This window comes from Lissotriton helveticus, chromosome 6 (genome assembly GCF_964261635.1).
Source record: "Lissotriton helveticus chromosome 6, aLisHel1.1, whole genome shotgun sequence".
NCBI lineage: Eukaryota > Metazoa > Chordata > Amphibia > Caudata > Salamandridae > Lissotriton > Lissotriton helveticus.
In genome coordinates this window covers 1,132,956,228-1,132,980,317 of record NC_136067.1, presented here as the reverse complement: position 1 = coordinate 1,132,980,317, position 24,090 = coordinate 1,132,956,228, and the positions used below count along the sequence as shown (strand labels likewise).

At 44.3% G+C, this 24,090-nt stretch overlaps 1 protein-coding gene across 1 annotated transcript in view; it reads right to left on the bottom strand.

Annotated features, from left to right (window-relative positions):
- COG2 (component of oligomeric golgi complex 2) overlaps window positions 1-24,090 on the bottom strand; it is a 358,467-nt gene that overhangs the window by 271,780 nt on the left and 62,597 nt on the right. Inside the window, exon 5 of the mRNA XM_078648793.1 lies at window positions 12,293-12,393. Within this exon, the coding sequence (XP_078504919.1) occupies window positions 12,293-12,393 (101 nt within the window). The remainder of the gene's footprint in view (window positions 1-12,292; window positions 12,394-24,090) is intronic.

The window sequence follows — 24,090 nt, the reverse complement described above, 5'->3', positions numbered from 1 at the left end:
GAACCAAGGAGTCCCATTATGTCCATGGCAACGGTGTGCCGTGGTAGTCTGGGTAAAATTGGTCCAGCCATGGGAGGCTTCAGAGTAATGAGAGTCTTGTCAGAGTTTACACACCATACACAATTCCTTATTGATCTTTCAATAGATAAATCCATTCCTGGCCACCAATACCACTGGTTTATTCTTTGCTTAGTTTCGACTATACCACCGTGACCCTCATGACACATTTTAATTACGCTACTTCTGAGTTGTGAAGGAGGAATGACCCTTTCTCCTCTCATGATGTTACCATGTGATATAGAAAGTTCATCACGAACTTCCCAAAACTGTCTAAGCTCATCTGCCAAACTATTTTAGATGGCCAACCATTAGTGATGAAAATAAACAATTGATGTAACAATTTATCATCTTTATAAAACTTTTTCCATTCATCTTTGTCAACAATAGGTCAACCCTGATCATTAACTAATGCAACTTGAACATTCTCCCATTTATGGTCAGAACTGTCTTGCAAATTAGTAGGCATGCATGAAAGAAAATCTGCAACTACGTTCTCCCTACCAGGGACTTAACCCCTTCCATGCTCATGACGAGCTCAGCTCGTCATGCAGTACACTGATCGTGTGCTTATGACGAGCTGACCTTGTCATGAACAATGCAAAATCGGGATATGCAGCACAGCATGAAAATCTCCCTAGCAGCCAAGGTGTTAAACATTATAAATGTAGTCCAGCAATCTCAGTGACATTCTAGCGATCCTAGGGGAAGCATTGAATAAACCTTCCGTGGTCAAAAGTCTCACCAATGGTTTGTGGTCTGTGTGAAGAGTGCATTGCTTACCCCACTCAAACGCTCTAAAACGTTCAAGAGCCCAAAGGCAAGATAAAGTTTCCTTCTCTATCACTGAGAATTTTTCTTCAGGGGGTGATAAAGTACGAGAAGCATATGCAATGACAAATTCCTTCCAATCATGATTAATTTGGGAAAGTACCCCGCCCAAGCCTTTATTACTGGCATCTACAGTGATGCAATTCTTGAGTTCAGCAGTTAAGGCTGGTGCATCAAAAATGGTTTCTTAATGTCTGCAAATTCATATACAATACACATAGCCCCTTCCATGCTCAAGACGAGCTCAGCTCGTCATGCAGCACAGTGCTCGTGTGCTTATGACGAGCTGAGCTCGTCATGACCACACCCGTTTTTATTGCTGTCCAGCACAGCAGGGGAAACTCTCTAGCAGCGATGAGGTTAAAGGGAAAGTAGACACAACAAAGCACCTTGTGGCAGTTAATATTGATCATGTGGGATTTGATACTGGCCTCTATCATTCACCTTCTTTAAATGACCAGCTCTCTTTTATGGAAATAGCTAAAAGACCAGACTCCCCATTAACTAAAATTTGCTTAGAAGTAAACAATGTTTTGCCGCCGCCCTGCACATCAGTATGTTTGCCTGATTAAACAACAGTTTCTCATATGGAGTCTGTGCTCCAAATGAGAGACAGGGCAACTGCAAATTATATGCGACAATGACTCCATTGAGGAGCCAAAATGCACCAGTTATCCTTTAAAATCACAGGCTTTTCCCAACCAGATCTAATAAACTGATAAGAAAACCTAAAGGCTCGTTAAATTGAGTGGCACAATTAGAGACAGGGAGACGCAAGTACCCCAAGCTCTACGATAAATGTATATCCAAAGTGTACTAGAAATGCTGTAAGCTTCAATCTCTCTTTTGTGGCCTTAGGTTCATTCAGTCTGTGCCCCACAAACCTCCTCAATGTTATGGAGGGTACACCATAATCCTAGTTTGAGACCAAACTTGATAGGAACGAACATATTTAAATACAATGGCCAGCTGTTCACAGGACACTTTAAAAAATGTAAATTAGCTACAGAACAATTATTTTAATAACCCTACTTTCGCATTCTTCAACTGGCCTATGTTGTGTAGTGTCTCAAGTGTGTTTTTGAGGAGTTTGAAATCAGTATGTTTGTGCATCAGGAGCTGGTGGAGCTCACTAAGGTGTGGTGTGATCTGAGGTCTGTATAGGAGGTTGAGAATGGGAAAACGCCACTAAAACGCAGCCGTTTCCACGAATACCCTTAACCACGCATGCATTACAAAGCATGCGTGGTTACCACGCATAGCTATTACAACGCATACCTTTACTACAAGATACGTAGTAAAGGCATGTGGGGTAAAGGTACAAGCTCACGTGACACTTAATAAATGAATGGTGCCTACCAGCACAAAATCATTAATTGCCAAAAATTATCAGCTCGCCCTCATTTGGAATGTAACCCCACACTAACCTAACCTTCACTTCATGAACAACACTAAAGGGAAAAAAATGCAGACTTTCAATCACTTCAAAATGATCATAAAAAAGTAATTCAAATAAAAAAACGCACTCACCCGCATTCTAGCTACGATTTTAAATAATCCCATCTAATCATATCCTCACAATATGATCAAGTCACCTCTTTCTGTTGCCTTCACAGACACAAACATATATTGATGAAAGATGTGGAGGCTAACATACTGAGAAATTATTCTGCGTGCAGCACATTTCTAAGTAAGCATTTTATCATGTAGTTCGTACACTCTGTCCAAGGCTAAGGAACATTGAACGCAATGCCTTTGCATTTGGATGTCCGGTTTGAGACAGCTTGGAGTCTCAAGACAAACATTTGCATCAGCGCTGCACCTCTCACACAGTGTGACCGAAACAGTGATTTTATTACATATACCACTTCTGAGCCAAATTAGGCAGAGAAGCATTTCTATAGATTATCATGGAACGCTGTGTCTGTGACAAAGATTCAGCCCTGCTGATGCCAAACTTTATCCTGCAAAGTATAGTAGCCTGATCAACACCAGATCAGTTTCCAGATATATTATACACAAGTATGGGGGGTTGGGTTGTCCCAAGAGATCTGGTAGAGAGTAATCACACTATGCTCTCGATAGTGTAGGTAGTGTTGCTCAAACAAACCATGCTCTCGATAGTGTAGGTAGTGTTGCTTAAATGTGAATTTACGTTGAAAAACAAAGACAAGAGGCATTTGGCAAAACAGAAACGGTTGGTTTAATTAAACACTTCAGCCGGGAGCAAAGTTACAGAAGCGGTTCTGAGAACGGTCACAAAGTACAATCGATTTGAGCACCATTATATACATTTCTTGGAGCATCATAAAACAATTCATAGATCCTTTTTAGGAAGAGGAATTTGGGCCTAGCCATAAAGTCATAATTTACTCCCACCTGATAACAAATTCAGGTGGATCTCAACCTTGCGTGGACACAATGAGGGCCAGTGGGTAGCTTGTCCAGATGTCTGACATGGGGAGTGCGTGATCACCGAGTGTGCTGTGACCTGGTTGGCGTATTGTTCCAAACTTCATATGGCATCTAACTTTTTGGTATTTTGAGAATGCGGGCCCCCCCCCCGCCCATGTGCACTTTATTGGGGCTAATCTCCCTGGACCACTGTGGTGTTGCTGTCTATCTATGGGTTTAATCTGGGTTTTTCCTGTTCATGCGTTTGTTCTCCTGGGAACTTGTCACCCCCACCAGTGATCTGTCAATCAGTTGCCTCAGGACTAGGTCGGAGGGCCTGCCTGACCACATATATCTGACTCGATGTTGATGGAGATGTCATATAGAGTGATTTCGACAACAGTGATGCAATTTCGTTTTTATGCACACATGTATCATTGCATACATCAACATCAATGTTAACAATAGTATTAGGTAGGATTATAAATATAATCATAATAACACAAATGTTATAATGGTTGTACTGTTTATCTTTTTCATCTTTCTTGTAATGCCGATACTATACTTGGTTTCATTCAACTAATAATTGCAGCTCATGCTTTTTACACAATACAATTGTTTCAGTAAATGTGTAAAAAGCCACTTTGTATCATTCTTTTGTCTCCCTTGGGAATGCTTGAGTAGCAATAAAAGGGTAGATCTATTTCCACGTTTCCCTTGGGGAATTTCAGTTTTCATGTTTTGAGGTTGCAAATACCATCTGGCACCCTGTAAGGTTAGGGGTTCAGATGGTGCATTGTGAGCTAGCTAGTAATTGCGCAAACATACTCTAATGATATGTGTGGACTCGGCCCCCATATTCTGATGGTTAAATTGTAAGGATACCCAGTCTTATTTGAAATCGTAGGAACCATATAACATGGTTGGGGCAAAATACAGACTGCATGATGGAAATGGTTAACAAGGCATCAGTTGATTAGTTTCTATAAGACCTTGTCCGGGTATGGTAGGAGGAAAATGGATCTGTAGTTGGTAACTGGGTTAGAGGTCTGTTTGTAGGTGTCCAGGAAGAATATATGACGATATCCCGCAGACAAACAGCCCGCATACCATCAGTCCGCAAAAATAATCCCGCATGTACTATTAGCCCGCAAATTAAAAGAACGAAAACTTTTAGAACGAATATGCCTTTAGCATGCATGCCTTTACAACGTAAAGGCATGCATGTTAAAGGTATACTCGTTGTAAAAGATGTAAAGGTAAGTAAAAGTACACTACCCTACCCTACACTACCCTACACTCTAATGTAGTACCCCTGCACCACCCACCCTTGACACACAGTCCTTTTTCTACATTTACACTACCCAGCACAACCCCCCAACACTACCATAAAGCACTTTACTTCCCTACACAAACACTACAACAGTACCTTAATACACTACCCCCAGCATGACCCTACACAAACACTACAATACTACACTAAACCACTACACTCCAGCATGACCCTACACTACACAAACACTACAACACTACCCTAAACCCTAAAACACTACCCCCAGCATGACCCTACACTACAACACTACCCAAACCCTAAACCACTACACCCCAGCAAGACCCTACACTACACAAACACTACAACACTACCCTTAACCCTAAAACCCAGCATGACCCTACACTACACAAACACTACAACACTACCCTAAACCCTAAAATACTACCCCCAGCATGACCCTACACTACGCAAACACTACAACACTACCCTAAACCCTAAAACACTACCCCCAGCATGACCCTACACTACACAAACACTACAACACTACCCTAAACCCTAAAACACTATCCCTGCATGACCCTACACTACACAAAAACTATAACACTACCCTAAACCCTAAAACACTACCCCCAGCATGACCCTACACTACGCAAACACTACAACACTACCCTAAACCCTAAAACACTACCCCCAGCATGACCCTACACTACGCACACTACAACACTACCCTAAACCCTAAAACACTACCCCCAGCATGACCCTACACTACACAAACACTACAACACTACCCTAAACCCTAAAACACTACCCCCAGCATGACCCTACACTACGCAAACACTACAACACTACCCTAACCCCTAAAACACTACCCCCAGCATGACCCTACACTACGCAAACACTACAACACTACCCTAACCCCTATTACACTTCCCCCAGCACGACCCTACACTAAACAACCACCACAACTCAACACTACACTAACACAACACTACACTACACAATCACTACCCCAGCACGACCCCCACCCTTAAAAATTAACCCAAACCCCCTTACCTCTCTCGAGATCGTCATCGTTTACAACGCAAATGCATTTACCATACATGCCTTTACAACGTATTTCGTTGTAAAGGCATGCGTGATAAAAGCACATGCGTTGTAAAAAAATGCGTGATGATGGTATGCGGGATGAATGACATTGCGGATTAATAGTATGTTGCCTGAAAGTATGCGGGGGGAAAAATGCGGGATAAAGGTTGATTACCGTCCAGGAATGTGGCAGAGTCGAGGGAGGTGGTAAGGGTGGGTGCTTTGCTGATCAGCAGGATTCCTTCTGTGAAAGCGTGGTGGGGCAAGGGTTAGATGAGGCCCCTGAGTGGGTGATCTTCAAAGTAGCTGCGGTTTCAATGGTGGTGACTGCGGGCCACTCAGTGTTCCTTCTTCGGCCATGATGAGAAGTTTAGTTGCGACGGTGACTGAGTCCGGTTGAGGGTCTAAGTTACCATACATGGAGATGATTTTGTTACGAAAGAATTACAATAGCTTGTTGCAAATGTCTTACAAAGCGGTGACGCTGCTGGAGGCAGCATTAGGTGTGGTGAAGCTTAGATTTCCTCATTTCCTGGCTGCTGTTTGTGCTGGCGTCGAAGCGGTCTGCAACAGCTCTGAAGAAGGTGTTCTACATCTGCTGGTGGTAGCGTCTTAGGGCAAATTTGAAGAAGTCTTTATCCATGGTGTTTTGCCTTGTTCTCCATTTGTGCTCATGTTGCCTGCAATGGTGTTCTGTTAGCCTGAAACAAGCTGGTCTCTGATCGGGCTTTTGCTGTTTGGCTAAGCTGGAGGCTAGCCAAAGTGTTGGTGCATGCAGTGACCCAGCTGTTCAGGTTATTGCAGGCTCTAAGGAGCTTGCTGGCGTGCTTGGGCCAGTGCACAGAAAGGATGGAAGTCAATCCTCTTCTGTGATGCGTTTCCAGTGGTGTTGTGTAATAGATATGCTGAAACTGATGAGCGTGAAATCTGTCCAGGTCATAGTTGTTGGCTTGCCAACTGTGAAGTTATTTATCGAGATGACAATTTGGTCCAATAGGTGTGGGGGGAATGAGATGGGGGAGGCTGAGGTTTACTAGAAGGGTTGTAGAATTCGGCTCAGTGCGGTCTTCTAGGTGAAAGTTAAGGTCTGCGTTGTTGATAAGGTGCAGGCGCTGATGATGAGGGGTGCGTCGAAGTCGGTGAGGTCACTGGCGAAATTGGTGTGGGGTCTTGGTTGTCTGTATAATCAGTTCCACACATGAAGAACTTGGGTGTGATGCATATCTTGAATGTGAGATGTTCCATGAAGCTGGTGGTGGTGCAGCTGATGGTGTCCTTGAATATGATGGCGACTCCGCCGTCGGACTTGTGCTGACAGGTTTTCCCTATCGATCTTGTAGCTGATAGGATGGCTGTTGTGATGTTCAGTGCAGAGGCAGGTTTTAGCCATGCTTCTGTGAGGAACAGCAGGTCTGGAGTGTGGTCGTTTAAGAGGGCTCATGTCTGTGGCATGTTTGGTGAGTAAGCAGGAGTTGAGGAGCCTGCATGCCAGTGTGGCGTGTTGCTCGAGTGGTGGCTGGGCTGTGTGAGCAGGTAGCTGGTTTGTATTAGTGAATCGGGTGCTGTTGGTGAAGGAGTGGTGAGTGTAGGATGTGGGGGTGAGAACGCTCCCTCTGTGTGGTGTTGTGCGGCCGCAGTGCAGTGACTGGCGCCTGGAGTTAACAGCATGGAGGAGCACAGCAGGGTAGAAGTGGGTGGGGGGTGAGCACCTGGGTTCCTGGTGCTGAGGCAGTCCAGACACAAACAAGGCTTGCCTTTGGTGCACCAGCTATTCGTTTGTGCTGCACTCGCCATAAAATAGTTTGTGGGATGTGGCGGGAACACTGGGGGAGGTGGGCAGTGTGCAGATGGGTGATGGGAAATTAAGTTCTCTTGCATGGCTTCTTCCTTTAAAGACTGTTTTGGCAGGAAACCAATGATGTCACTTATTGTGGAGATGGGAAATGCAGTGATGTCAATTCCTCTTGCTCATCTTCTTTTAAAGAAAGTTTTGGTGGGAAAACAGTAACATTACTTCCTGTGCAGATGGGGGATGTATTCACCTACTTTAGCTCATACATCTCTTCTACCTAGCGCCACTTTTTCATATCCAGACAAATAAAACTCTGACTTCACTGCAGCATATTTAAAAATGGTACACAACAACTTACTCTATCTGGTCCTAACTCCAACCATGTGGTTTATTTAGACTCAGGTGCTGATTTCTCATTTACAAACATTACCTTTCAAGAATGCCATATAAAGCTTCATTTCCAGACATCCAACCAATCCCTGAAAACTATGACATAGATTAATCATGCAAATGGTCTTACACCCTAATGCACTAGGAATCTTACTAAGACTTGCTCCTACTCATCGCCATCAACTGAACAATGCCAAAGCCAGCTAATAGCAGAACCTCGTCTTTTCTCTGCAGTCACACCCAACACGTTTCGCTTAATCCTTACAACCACTGTTCTAACCACCTAGCACTACTGTGACCTTGTCAACTTTCAAAACAAATATTTTGTTGATCATTTGAAAGTACACACTATCAGGCTCATGTTTACCACTCAGCTCATTCCTTCCATTTCTCTCATCACCAACACACCCAGTAAACCTAAATCATTGTGTCTTTTTCAGTCCTTACTTACTCCTTAAACTCTAATCCAAAACCAAACAGTCTTACTGCTATTCAGCAGTGGCGGACACTTCACTCTCTCCTGGTCAACTAATTTAAAAAGACATGCATCACTTCGCCACATTCACCAGATTCCAACCCTTTCCATCCTCATTTCTTTCCTTACTCCCTCCTTCATTATCAGCAATCTTCAGAGGGCTTGTGATTCTTCAGTGAGAATGGACTCCTCTACCACCAGCAGAGAACCAGCTGTGTGGTATCAGGTTCTCAATATAAAGAGAAATCTCTCCTTTCATTCTGTAACTCAAAACTGCACCTATCATCAGCAAGCTAGACTCCAGTACCAGTTTGCACATGGATATGCTCAAATATGCCTTTTCTCTTCTCAGCAAAATTATAAACTTTACAAAGGAATAATCATTGACAGCAAAGTGAACATGACTGCACAAGTCAACACCTTCAAAGCATCCTGCTTTCACACTCTGAAGAAAATTGGCACTCGAGCCCTAGTCACCAGCACTATGGGAATGCATCACCAAGCTACTCACTAGAAGACTACAAACTATCCAGAACTCGGCAACCAAACTTCTCCAATCGTACCTCAGGAAACTACACTGACTCAGATATATAAATGATATAATATAAATACATATATCAACCACCCAGATACCTCCGCAGGACTCCTACTAGCACACATCCCACACATACACAGACCCAGATCAGTAGGACGCGCATTCTCATAGATCTCTCCTAAAGCCTGGAAAGACCTCCGACTCCACATCACAGCCTACTCCTCTCGTATTGAATTCAGTAAGAAGCTGAAGACCTGGCCTTTAAATTAACCAACCAACCATAGGCAGGGCTAGGCACACACACCTGGTCACACAAGGATACACTCGAGGGTAATAGTGTGTTTTACAAAAACACAACATAACAAGCATAACTCTTCACCCATGCACATTTGCATTCCATTACAACCTACAAGTTGGGGGCTCTAAGAAAGCAGGCTAAACACAGCTTAAAAACCTTACCCTGGTTTTGAAAACACTTCATGGCTTGCCTGTCCCCTAGCCCACCCACAGCACTCTGCCGCTTCACGCCAACTAGATCTCTGCAACCGGACATCCTTCATCAATTCAAAATTTCCAAACCAATTTCGCTCAATTTATCTATTTGACATTTTTCACTAGAAAAACGTCCCCTCTTTAGATCAGGTCATTACCAACCTACCCACCCTCAAAAGAGCCTACACAACCTCACACATCTTTAATCCCAGCAGCACGGCCTACAGTGTGCCCCTGCACAGCTTACTCTCGTACCAAAATTGCTTTTCTCATTGCTAATGGTACAAAAAACTGTGTTTTGTTGTTTTCCCTCACATATAGCTCCATCCAGGAATTACACCTCTATTTCAAAAAGGGAAAAAAGGACATGCTGAAATGCTTGAATTAATCTTAGTCCACTGTAAATCCCCTGCGCCGCTATAGAGACGAAATCTGCCTTAGCCTGCCACTACAGAGATGAAATCTGCCTTAGCCCTGCTGGAATAGGAACAGCTCAGTTGAACTATTAGGCCACGTCACTCAAAATGATAAAACAGGCAACCCTGCACTGGATTCAAGATTGGGGTGCCTCATTAGTGAGGTGCAGCTTGAGTCCGATTGCACAATTAAGTATGGGATGCACATGTGGGTATATCTGCATACTCCGGTCATTTCATTGTGCCACAGGAAAGAAGCAGCACCTAGCAAAGATTTCATCCAATCGCTTTTTTGTATTCTATATCTATCAATCACTTTATTGTTTTTCGTAGGGAAACACCACAAGTGCATTGGCTGTGCCCAGACATGGGTCCAAGAGAACACGTTTTTTTAGAACTCATACTATACCTTGCTGATGTGGCCGACAAAGGGCCAAACTGCTATAGTGTTGTTAGTGTTCTCATACCAGTGTGGGCTAGACTGTTCCTATTTGAGCAGGATAAATGTTGACTTGCATGTGGTTTGTCACTGCCTGCAGTGGCACTGTGAGCAAATATAAGGCAGGTCTATTTCCCAAAGTAAGGTCTAGTGGCGGAGATTAATTTAAGAATTCCACCTAGAACCTGTAAGTTTTTCTCACACCTGTCACACCATCTGGGCTTTATTCCAACATTTCATTGCACACACAAAAAGTACACGGATAGGGAATAAAGTGAAAAAATGCCCCCCTTTTCCAACGACATCTATGCAAGAACTCAGGTCCCAGGTACATAACACCCTATATTAATTCTGTCACAGTGGTCATTTGCTCAGCTGCAAGCAATGTTTTTCATCATAATTAACTGATCCAATGTATGTTCAATTGCAGCCTGACCATTCATCTCTGTGGACAAGTACCAGTCCTGCCACAGCATCAACAGCTGTAATGCATTCATACCAGAATACTGACTGTATGACTTTCTAAAACGTAATATTTCAGGTTTCATTAATGGAACACATTTATTCTCAATGTATATTTCTTTGGAACAAAACTGCAAATGCTTTAATAGTTTATGGTGAATGGACCACAGTACTATCATAAAAAGCGTCAAGGAGACTGGATATTCCAAAACTAAATATGGCATGAGATTAGACAGGAAGTTCACAACAATCTAGTTCATCTCCGCATCAATTTGCACGAAAATCTCCCCACAATCCCCGAAAGTGGCTATAGAAGTTGGCCACTGATATCAGCAACAAAAGCACTCAACTACATGATAATTAAATCTCTAATTTGTCCAGAGTTGCCTTTGAAACCAGCAAAGACAACCATTACATTACTTTACTTCAGCAGATCATCACGATTCATTAGTTGTGTAGCAGCATCAAGATCAGAGCCAAGCTGTGCAAAAGCTGCTGCCTCACAATACTGGAAAACAGCAGATCCCACACAGGACCCAGAAAGCAACACTGATGGCGAGGAAAATAACCTTGTAAGAGGTCAAACAAATCTCCGCCCATCAGTTGGAATGTAGGTAGGTACATAACTAGGTTATGGCTCACTTATATAGAAAGCAGCAAAATAGATATATTTGGCTGTTTGTTTCATTCCCCTTGATTCCAGGAACCTTAATAACATTTGTCATATTCTCTGTCAGAATGCTCATGGATAATGCATTAAGACTGTTCACAGTTTCCTACCATTTGGCAGCAGTCCTATTGGTTGATCATTTGGGATAGGCAGACTGGCAAAAACCTCCATTGTCAAGACCATCTTTAACCAAAAAAGATTCAAGTCTAAAGAGTACAGTATTAAAAAAACGGTATTGTCCAAATGCTGCCTTAGCACAGATAGTCAGATGCTAAGACGTAACATACACCGTTGTGATTTATGTTACTGACTCCCAAGCAGCACCCTTTCAGTTTCTACCTACTAGCACTGGGTGCCCCATAGGAAGATACCTAAAAGACAACAAAAAGTGTACACTGATAATCTACAGGAATTTGCCTAATATAAGATGTTCTTGCTGCTGCATCATCCGTACTGTTGTTAAGCTTACGCAGGAGATGTATTCTAGAAATATTTACCTTAGTATCCCAGGGCAGTTAATGTATACAGACATGTTAGATGTGCCATTTCGTACCCAGATGGATGCGACTGAAGGATCTTTAATGTACTGAACCAACTGGTAAGAAAGTCACTGTAGGTGCTATACTGTAGGATTACGGCAAACCCATTAGGGATTGTAATCTTCCCATAGTTACCTCAAAACAAACACCAAGCGGAGGCACGGATTATAGGTTTGTTCGACTTCTACACCAGCCTACTCTAAAAATGCAGGTTGAGATGCAATGTCTTCCGTTTCCTTTGGTTGCCTCTATGTCTCCGCACCCCTCATCTCAAAAAAGTGTAGCACTCATGCGGTCTGCTGTGCAACAAGGGAAGAGCCTCTACACTCAATTATAGGTTCCACTTACGGTGCAAACCACCATCATTGTAAAGGCTGCATTAAACTGAATATGAATCTCAAGATGGAAAATATTTATACGTTAAATACAAAACATTTTTACCTGTTTGTTTCAACTGAGGTTTCCTTTGAACTCTGAGTGTTTAAAATGGTTTCAATCTTCTCAACCGATCGAATGACCTGAATAAGTCTCAAAACACACATCTGTAAAGCAAAGTAATATGTATTCAATAAATATCCATAGTCAGATGTTTTCTTCCCCGACCTACCAATACCAAGGACAGTAAAAAGGAAAAGTTCATACCCAGAATCTGATGTGCTGGTGAGTAATTATAGGCAAATGTCATTGGTCAAACACTTTAAGGTTTTATTTATAAAGAGGCTCAGAGCCCAAGTCTCAAGCTCATTACATGCAAATTCAAACAGGAACACAAAATGTGGCTCCACCGGTGTAAATGAAGAAATGAAAATTTACAGAATCAATATCAGCAGACATTTTTGTCTACAGATGAAACTGCTGGTAATCTGTTTTAGTGGCAGAATACCCGCAGTAATATTTTAGTATTATGAACAGATAAGAGTATGTGTCAGGTGGGAGGCCTCAAAGTGTAGTCAACACCCAAAACACATAAATGTGAGGATATTCAAACAGTTTGCATAGTGTTTGTTACACTGAATATATACATAAATACATTCCTGCAAAAGGCAAGATTAAGTGTGTTCCATGCAAGGAAAAGCAGATTATAGATGAAGACAAAAGGAGGTTTGTCACTGGGAAAATACTTTCCCTGTTGGAAAAAAACACCAACCTGTCCCAGTTTTTGGCGTGACTTGCAAATTTGGTGATCTCTATTTCTCATTCCAATACTTATTTACCTTATGCATTCTCTGAGGTTTCTTTTAGCTTCAGGGTCAAACCTGAGTGGACTTGATTCTAGTGGAGTTAGTCTTCTTTTAGAGCCCAGGAGTACATAATTCAACTACCACAGCCTCAATTCTTGAATATTTCACACTTGTTACCATCATTTCCAGAGTTGAACCTCATTATTACACATCAGATATTTACATACTTTATCCTATTGAACATTGTGGTTATTTTACTTAAATTCTTCCGATTTCACTTCTTTATTCTACTCAACTACACTGTGGATCATCTCATGGTTTACCTTCCTCGCGCCAATACTCATAGACTGCAGAGCGGTCACTTTCAGGCCCACGTATAAGGCATATGAAAATCTCACCAAATAATCTGATGACAACCTAATGAGCAGGTCTTGCCCAAAGAAATGGGCCTCAGCCAATCACATAGTTATCTCCCACTCAGAATATTGGTGGCAGTTTTACATCCTGATGCGCTTGTCTTATTGTTAAACCTGGGCCCTGTAAACGCCAACATGCAGCATATGTAGCCAATACTTAATCATCATTTCTATGGCGCTGAATTTAGCATTAAAATCACCATCAACAACGACCAAGTATGTCTTAGCAAGATATACAATGGCATGAAATTCAAGAACTGTCTCACCCATGCTACACACCTTACTTGGTATTCAAACTGGCAAAAATGGGAACGTAAGGGCGGACTTTATAATAAAGGCAGAACAGAATTTTCAGCCTCCAATCCGATGTGATTGAAATAACCATGCTTAGTTTTAAATGCAATAATCTGAACTCTCAATTGCTTCTGCTCTGCCACACTTACCAAGAGAACACCCTTACATTACCCTTTCCATATCTATATGGCAGGTTTAGAGATTACATTAAACTCATTTAACATTACCATACCATTCACCCAAATTTTCTCCACCATTATAATAGCACAATGCGCCTAAAAGGTTCTAGGCTCCTGAGTTTCGTATAGTCAACTATATTGCTTAAGAGAATAGTAATCAAGGTCAAACAAAGGATTCTAGCATAGTCTTCTGTTCCAATGTTTTTGCGGTGAGCCTCCAATCTGTTAAAATGGCTGTCTGTAATCCAGAGTATCTATTCTTTATCATTACGCCCTTTTCCTGACACATGGGTCAGATTATAAGAGATTTATGAGTCAAGTAGCATAATAATTAAAACCAAGTTTAGGTAGGATACAGTGCGTTGAAGGGTCATTAAAAGCACACGTCCTCTAGTATCACTGAACCTTACAAAGATGCTCTTGCCAAGGCCGGTTCACACATTAGCACTCACAAAAGTTGGTAGGTAGATATGTGTGATTATGTACATCTACTTTAATGTTGTACAGTTAGCTGATGCCAGAGCATCAGTTTAGAGAATTTAGTTAGCACAGTCTGCAAAGATGTTGAAATCTTTTGTCTTTTCTGAGTAAACCAAGGGGCACATGGCGGAGCAATCCTGTACTGAATTCACTGGCAGATTCTAACAATTGTCTTGATTGGTTCCCCAAAGCATAGTGAAATGAGCCACATACATAATTAGATCTGAATGTAAGGTTTTGCACAGCAGCTGTGAACTTGTTAGGTTATACCAAATGTCATGTATATCTTGAAAACCTTTCTTGGCCCACTGATACTCTGAGAAGAGAAAGCCTTGTACCAAATTAGACCCCAAATGACCGAACTTCATACAGTTAAGAAATCTGAGAAAACGAAGTTTCAGCTATGTATTTTTACACATGACTTCCATTTTGTGTAGCTTCTCCAAGTTGGAGATTTCTAAAAGTTTCAAAGACTGCAATATGGGATCTGTAAATGAGAACACATTATACTTTGCAAGCTCTAAATCATAACAACATGCATTATGTGCTCTAACTCTATGCAGAAAAGAATATGCGCAAAACCGTTTTTTTGCTTGTTCAACAATCTATAAAGCCTTGGTCGCCGTCACATGACCATCTAAGCACAGGTCTATCTAGTGCCCGAGTATTGCAGAAAAAACATAACTTTCCTTCTAAACTCAGAGTCTATATAAATCATTTGGTACATCTCAAATATAGTATTGGAACAGTGCACCCATTTATTGATGCAAACACTAACAAGTATCAGGAATCATGTGCTGCTGAAACAACAGCTTTCGCAGTAATCCCAAAGAATAGAAGCAAAGGTTTGTGCTCACAAGTAAAATCTGGCGATTCATACATTAGCGTAGGCATCTCAACCATTTCTTCATTGCTTAGTATCTATCCTGTATCTACGTCTAGATGTATGGCACGCGATATGTCTATTTCCTTCTTTGTTTTAAAACTAATAAAAAGATTTACAATAAAATCTGGCGATTCTATAGGACTAAAATACTTCTTAAAACTAAATATATATACACATGTAGAATCAGGGATATGGTCAACAATGAAGCTATCTAAAAATAACAAATTGTTAAGCTGCAAATATGGCAAATGGAATCTTTTAGCCTACTAAAACTAGTAAAAAGCGGTTCAAACGCCAACAGCATGTTACACAAATGACAGATGGAGACTGATTTAACCTCTCAGGTAGGACATTTAAAGTATTGATTGGTGTGTGTGCTAAAGGCCTATTCAATCGACACAAATGGTAGGTCTCTGAAAGATAGGGGTGAAGATCTTTAATTTCTGAAAAGAAACAAGCGTGGGATTTTTAGAATTCAATGTCAGGACCGGAGGCTCCGATTATGCTTTTCTTTCTCCGCTTTAATCCATATATAAAACTCACAGCAACCAGAAAAGTCACATAAATGTTTTTCTTCCAACAATAAAGGAGAAAAAACTTTAAACCAACAAAGAAATCAACAAAAGTCTGAATGCAGACTACAATTCCCATAAGTCTAGATGAGGCATTATACAATAAGCCCTTACACAGTGTCCATTAATTATAGATAGGTCCTCCATCTTAGTTGCTCCCCCTCTTTCTCGCAGCCAATGATGTCGTTTTCCTTGTTCTTGAATTGAATATTCTGTATTTAAATTGTATTTGTCACCCCGGGGCACTGGTTCATTATGGAGAGTGCCAGGGGCTTGTATTGAACTATTTTTAAACTGTTTCTTATCTGGTCTTGCAGATTCTCTGCTGCCGCGGAGGAGTTTGCCGCCCCTTACGCGGCTGCCTCCACTTCTGTTCGTTGCCTTTTGAGCACGCTAGGGGTTCTCTCACATCTCGCTTCTCCCGCGAAGCGGTCTCCTCAGATGAGGAGCCACGCTGCGAGAGCTGCTAAGTTCGAGAGCCTTGTCCACCGCTGCCACACCTGAACGCCCTGCGGGGTCGGTTATGCCCCGGCGGGGGTTTGTAGTGCGGCACAGCTGCGAAAATCGCCTCAGGCAGGTTTTGTGCACTTTGATATTGTTCGCGATGCGCTGGGTGGCAGTTAGGCCCGGTCATCTTCCCTGAGGGCTGTGCGCATCTGAGGAGGGTGGAGCTTCGATAGCGGTTTCAAACCACGTGTAAACTAATTGCAGCCCTCAGGTCTGCCTACATTGCCTTTGGGTTCCCCAGGTTTCTATTAAGGGAAGGTTCCCAGCTTTGCATTTATGGAGTTTCTACTTCTGTCCTGCATTGAGCCTGACAGTAGTAATACAGGCTACAGTTTGTCAGTATGGAAGATGTATATGAAGAGGATTAGGTTCAGGAGTACCTCCCCTACGACGATGATGATTTTTTTCGATGCGGTCAATAATTCCATTTACCTGTGCGTCAATGAGGTCGTAGGAACCATGGAGCAGCGCCTTTACGACCGCATAGTTCAAGAATGCGCCAAGTTGGAGGAGGAGCTTCGCGCGCAACCAAGATGGCCGCTTGAGCTTAGGGTTCCCGAGACCCTCATAACCTCCCGCATCTATCCTGTCGTTTATCCTGTTCTTCATTGATGTTTTCGTAAAGGCGAACCACGCAAGAGGCGAAAACTGCATTCAGACTTTGAATCGGACTCCAGGAACCGGTGTTACGGTGCTTAGAAGATTGCAGCCTACATCTCTGTGATGCCCGGCTGTGGAGTTGGCATGGTGCCCGAGCTGTAGTTGAACAACATCGGCCTGAGGGGATTGGGACTACCGGTCCGGTTGCTTTCACTTTCGGTTTTGCTTCCAGAGAAGACCTGTGACTGGGAACGAGCCCACCCCCGTGCCTGAGGACAGCTGCCTAGTATCACCCGCAAGTGTGATTTTCATTGTCCTGCTGGTTCTGGAGGACATTTGGCCTGTGCCCTCTGGCTAGGGCTGCTTCCGCCCGAAGGGACCAAGGGCCGCCATCTTCCTGCCTCATCTCATCGAGCCAAGTCGATCTATATCCCGCAATGGCGGGGAAACCGGAGGGTGACAAGCAGAAACTCAAGACCACTCGGCTGGGTGGCTATACCCAGACTAACATCATGGATGGATATGCCCAAGCTAAGGGATCTCCAGGTGGATCGGGTAGGTCGCAGGAGGACGTGAAAGATCCATCGCCTTTGGCGACTGAGCTGACCTTGCAAGATGTCATGGCTGCAATTGACGGGATTAAATCCTCATTAGGGCAACAAATTGGGGCTCTCGCCCGTAAGCTTGATACTGTGGCGATTGATGTCAACCTGATCCGTGCAGACCTGGCGAAAACTAATGAGAAAGTCAAGTCTTTGGACATTAAGACTTCCAGTCTGACGGGTGATGTCGCTGACCTGCAGACGGAGGTCCGTCACTTGAAGACTAACAGTGATCTCATTGCACGTTGTCTGGAGGATTATGAAGGAAGGGCTAGGCGGAACAATGTTCGTATCATAGGGGTCCCGGAGAAAGCGGAAGATCCAGCAGCTGACCTCTTTGTCGAGGATCCTATTGTTCGCCACCTTGCACCTAAGGGACTGAGTAAGTTTTTTACGGTCGAACGGGCTCACAGAGTTCCGGGCGGCCAACCGAAGTTGAGTGCCCCACCACGGCCTATAATTGCAAGAATTTTCAATTTTTGTGATAGAGACGCTATCTTGCAGGTCTCACGGATGGGTGGACCTACAAAGTTTGAGAACACTACTATCAGCTTCTATCCGGACTTCACCCAATCGGTCCAGAGGCAAAGACTTGGTTTCCTGGGGTTGAAGAGACTACTGCGTGACATGGGCCTTAAATACGCCATGCTTTTTCCGGCCAAGCTGAGGATTGAACATGCGGAGCGGACTTATTTTTTTGATCGACCGGAGGTGGTGGCCAACTGGCTGGACACTCTGCCTAACCAGCATCCATCGGAGGAGCAGTCTGGTGGGGTGGAAGGCGGACCGACAGAACAGGAATAGGCGCCGGTTGCTTGGTATTCTGCGGTCTCTTGAAGGCCTTCAACTGTGGTTCGATAATCCTGACAAGCGATTTGATGTACATTTGGGGGGTTGCGGGGCTAGTGGTGGGTCTTTTTCCTCCTCGGAGTTTCTTTTCGTAGCTTAGTTAGATGTTGGGGCGACAGGCACACTGCAAGTTTGGGTGGCTTTTTAGTCTTACGCAGGGGTGCAGGGTGGGGGGTTTTGTAACGGGATGTCGGTGAGGGGGTTGGGGGGTTCTGTTGGGGTATGTGTGTGTTTCTTTGCAAGGCAATGTGTCCATATCTTGTTTAATCGAAGTGCTGAGCTCTTCCCGGGGCTTGATACTCTTTCTTTTTCGGGATTGGGGGGTAGAGGGCTGAAACTAATGAGTTGGAATGTGAATGGGCTGGGGGATGGGATAAAACGTGGGGTGGTGTTGCAATTGTTGAAGCGTCTCTCCCCTGATGTGGTCCTTCTTCAGGAGACGCACTTGATTGGCAATACCTGTTGTGCTATGAATAGGAAGGGGTATCGATTGGTTGCACATGCTGGGTTTTCCTCTGGCTCTAGAGGGGTTGGTATCCTGATTAAGAATTCTCTCCCACTGGTGATTGACTCCACGGTCCTCGATGATAAAGGACGCTATGTCGCTCTCACGGGTAGGTGGGAGGGTCGAACCCTTTCCCTGGTTTCTGTATATGTCCCCCCTGGCCTACAGTCGACTACTTTTGCAGACTTGGGGCGGGTTATCCTCGCTCTCCCTGAGCGGTCATTGCTTTTAGGTGGTGATTTTAACGCAGTGGTTTCTGGTATGGTTGATCGGCACCCACCCAGGGATCTCAGAGGCGCACAGAACTGGCTTCATGATTTCCTCGACACTTTGGGTCTGGTGGATTGTTGGTGATTGTTACACCCTGCTCAGCGGCAGTATACGTTCCATTCGGGCGCTCACGGTAGCCTTTCTAGGATTGATTATGTTTTGGTACCGGCTGCACAGGCTCTTTCTATCACTGAGGTTAAGCATTTGGCTCGGGGAATTTCGGATCACTTTCCTTTATGGTTTCGGATGGAGTTGGATTCCGAGACCGAGGGACGGGTAGCCCCGATTAACCCGTGGTATCTCCGAAACCCTAAAACTCGTGCTGCCCTGGTAAAATCTCTTGACCTGTATTTTTTGGAAAACGAGGGTTCTGTTTCGTCAGCGGTATCGCTTTGGGAGGCTTTTAAGACTGTCCTCAGGGGTCAGGCCCTGTCGTTAATAGCGGGTGTTAAGAAGCGGAGGGATGAGGAGGTGGTTAAGATCGAGACAGAGATAGCAGACTTGGAGCTTGACCTGGAGCGGGGGGGCACCCGTGCCACGACACATGTACTACGACGAAAACAACTTGAGTACAGGGCATTGGTTACTGACGCGGCTAAGGCCATGAGTAGGGAACAGCAGGGACGTCTGTATGATTTTGGGGATAAGGCTGGTAAATTGATTGCGTGGTTGGATAAGAAGGATAGAGCTAGTCAGGTGGTGCCTGTGATCGAGACAGCTAGTGGTGCTCGGATCTCGGACCCTAAAGAGATCGTTCAGTGTTTTGCGGATCACTTCCAAGCAGTGTACTCCTCTGTGTCGGACAGGCTGGAGGAGGACTCACATCTATTGTTGCGTGATATTGCCTTGTCGCGTCTCTCTGATGTCGATAGGGAACAAATGGACGCTGCAATAACAGCTGACGAGGTGGCTCTTGAGATTCGTTCCCTACGTTCAGGGAAAGCAATGGGTCCCAATGGCCTGCCTATTGAACTTTACAAGTTGAGGCCTGACAAGATGGCTCCCTATCCACGGGATATGTTTTTGCAGTCTCGGGAGTGTGGCTCTCTCCCCCGTGATCAGCGTTTAGCGACCATTGTGGCGATTCACAAGGAGGGGAAGCCGAGAGATAGGTGTGCGTCGTACCGACCCATATCCCTTTTAAATGCCGAACCTAAGATTCTTGTGAAGGTACTGGCTAACCGATTGATCACTGTTATTAGCGAGTTGATACATCCGGATCAATCCGGTTTTACCCAGCATAGAAACACCGCCCTGAATCTTAGGCGTCTGCATGGTGTCCTCGCAAGAGCTTCGACGTTGCGTGAGCCGGCCATCTTGGCATTGTTGGATGCCACGATGGCTTTTGATACCGTGGAATGGCCATATTTATGGGCCGCGTTGGCTAAGTTTGGGTTTGGACCCGGTTTTATTGGATGGGTGAGGCTACTCTAGGAGGACCCCCTCGCGCAAATTGTTGTGAATGGCCGAGTCTCTGCTCCATTTAGTCTTGGGAGGGGAACTCGTCAGGGTTGCTCTTTGTCACCGCTCCTGTTCGCCATAGCCCTCGAGCCCCTCGCCGCATGGATCCGGTGGGAGCCCTCGTTGAAGGGTATTCGGTGGTCCTCTGAGTTTGAAGATCGCATCTCGCTTTATGCAGATGATATTTTACTGTATTTGACTTCGCCACGGAAGTCGTTGATAGTATTGTGTGATGTCTTGAACTCATTTGGTAGGAACTCAGGCCTTATCATTAACTGGACAAAATCCTATTTATACGTTCTTTCAGGTGATGTCCCTCTTCTTCCAAATAATTGTCCCATCCAGATTGCACAAACGGGGTTTAAATACCTCGGTATCTATATTTCATTGGACCCCGCAATTCGGTATGAACGGAATCTCCTCCCACCCTTGTCCAGATTGAAACAAGATGTCGCGGGTTGGCGTAAGCTTCCGCTTTCGCCGCTTGGTCGTGCGGCCCTTTTTAAAATGATGTCGCTACCTCGTTTTCTCTATGCTCTTCAAAACACTCTTGATCTAGTTCCGGCTAGCTATTTCCGTGCAGTTGAGGGTCTTCAAAGGAAATTGATATGGGACGGTAGACCTCGTATTGCGCTCGCTAAACTGACGCTCCCGTGGTACGACGGGGGTATCGCTCTCCCTGATATCAAACGTTACTATTGGGCGTCCCAATTGGGAGCCATTAATCATAGTATGTATGGTCCCGAATTGAATCCCGCCTTTGCCATGGATAGATGGTTGTTACCTGGGGGCAACTACTATAGGGCGCTGTACTCTAAATCGGTGGTTAAGGCTTTGTCGGGACCTACCAAGACGGCAGTACGTCTGTGGCAGGACGCAACCAGTGCGATGGGATGGAAAGACCGCTTGACTCGAGCGACCCCGCTTTTCGGTTCTGATAAACTCGGCAAACTATGGAAGACCAAGGGTTTCGATAAATGGGACCTCTTTGGAATTGGGAAGGTGGGAGACCTCTGGGTTACGGGTCAGGTAAAATCGTTTGAGTTGTTACAGAAGGAGTTTGAATTAGGTGATTCTGAGTATTTCAGTTATGTCCAAGTTCGCCATGCTTTGAGGTCGGTTTTCCCAGTGGGGGAGGTAATTCCGGAGCCGTCCCCGCTCGAAGATAGATTGTTGGATGGCTATCTGCCTGATAGTACCATCTCCCTAGTCTACAAAAAATTAATAAATGATAGGTCGGACCTCCTATTGCATCTTCGAGACTTGTGACGGCCTTGAGCTAGATGACGAGGACTGGCAATCTGCGATCTCCTCTCCCAAGGAGGTCGCAATCCCAGCTCGACTCCGGCTGATCCAACTTAAGATTCTTCATAGGATATACGTCACGGGCCCCCGTTTGGTTCGCATGGGATTTTCTGAGGAGGGTCTGTGTAAGCGAGGATGTGGGCAGATAGGGACATTTCTCCATATTATTTGGGAATGTCGTGAGGTTGCTGCCTTCTGGAGCCGCGGGGTACATGATATAATGAAGGAAGTGACGGGGGTTGCCCTCTTGCCGGAAGCTAGACAATGTTTGCTGAATGTTTGGGAACCTACGAATTATAATGTAGCCCAGACACAGTGGGCCAAGCGAGACATTGCTCAATTGTGGGGATCCCAAAGGCCACCTACAGTTGAAGTATGGAAGGAAAACATGGATTGGTGTATGTTCAGTGAAAAACCAATGTACTTGGCCCGGGCCGACCCCGGAAGTGGTGTAGAGTGTGGGGACCTTGGAATGGCTACCGTGGAGATATATGTACACCGCCTATAGTAGAAAACTTGGATGTCCCACTTTCCCCCTGACCCCGCATTCTGACGATTTTGTTGTATGTGCATTGAATTTGCCCCTGTCCTCCCCCCCCCCCCTCCCATACATTGACTGCTGATTTTGTGGTATTGTCTTTTCCTCCCCCGTCTCTTGTGTGTCTTTTCCTGCCTTGCTCTTAGCATACACGCTTACTTTAGCATTTCGAGCAAGACACACCACAATGTTACTCTGTTTCCTTGGTATAAAACCTCTGGGGGAACGGCAATACGAGTGTTTATTTAACCTTCAAAGAAGGTGTTAGTTGGTTTCTATATCCCATGAGAAAAATATTAGCGGTTGAACAGGCTGGAGCAACAGCGCTCTCTAATGGGTTCTAAGAACACCACCCCTCCTCCTTTTTTTGCTGCGTGTACGCTGAGGCTTGTGGGGCTTGTGATGATGGGGACATGCACACTAAGGCAAACATGTTTTCTCTGTTTTACATGTTTTATAGAGCGGTGCTTCACTCTGCTCCTGAGCCACTGCCAGGTGGGGTGAGGCTTTCACGTCTCGCAGACTATGGTAAGATGTGATTTCTTTCCTATTGGGCATATAAACCTTATATCCTGATATTGATCATTTAACTATACCACTTTGGGGTATACCTTAGTCATTATGCTTGACTTGTCCTAAGGCTTAGACTATGGTTACCTAGTACTTGTGTGAGTCATGGTGGGCACTAATTCGGTCGAATTTTTGACCCTTGTTTATTCTGACTTTACAGTGAATGACACGAGCTGTGAGCTAGGACAAGACTCTTTTGCCTGGAGACTGCAGGTGATTTTAAGTATTTGTCCTTTTATATTCACTTTTGATTTATTCTTTGCAGTAGCAATTGAGTGTTAAGAGGTCCTGAAGAAAGCAAGGATAACTATGTCCATAAATTGCTGAAACATGTTAACCTGATTCCACCTCTAGACAGCGCATTTTTCAAACTGTCTCTACACAATAATTTTTAAACCTGGAAAAGCGAGCATCATCCTAATAAAATTTGTTAAATGTTCCCTTATCCAATTTTAGACACCTTTTTCTAATTATTTCTCACGTTAATTTTGGTTTTTGCACTGCACTCCCTCAGTCATACCACGCCTTCACCACTTATCAGTCTTAGTAAGTGGTAAAACCATACTATTGCTACTCAGAAAGGGAGAACTATTAACCATCTAGTCTCCCCGTGCCTGCGCATTACCAACTTGCATTGATGGTTTCACAAAAAATCCCAAATGATGAAGGGCGGTCTCGAGTGGTGACTGATGGGTACTTTTGACCATCCACTGAGTTGTCATTGCGTACCCTTTAGTAGTCAGTCCATGGTCTTTTGTTTGATTAATTTTTGCTCACCGCTGACTCACTTCTTTTTCTCACTAGACCCTCTGGAACCCTGTAGTTTGCTATATATTCTTGGGGACTGTTCACAGAGGTGGTCTTTAAACATTCCCCTGGGTCCTATCTCACCATAGTGTTTATGTGATCCCAAAGGCCACCTACAGTTGAAGTATGGAAGGAAAACATGGATTGGTGTATGCTTAGGGAAAAAACAATGTACTTGGCCCGGGGCCGACCCCGGAAGTGGTGTAGAGTGTGGGGA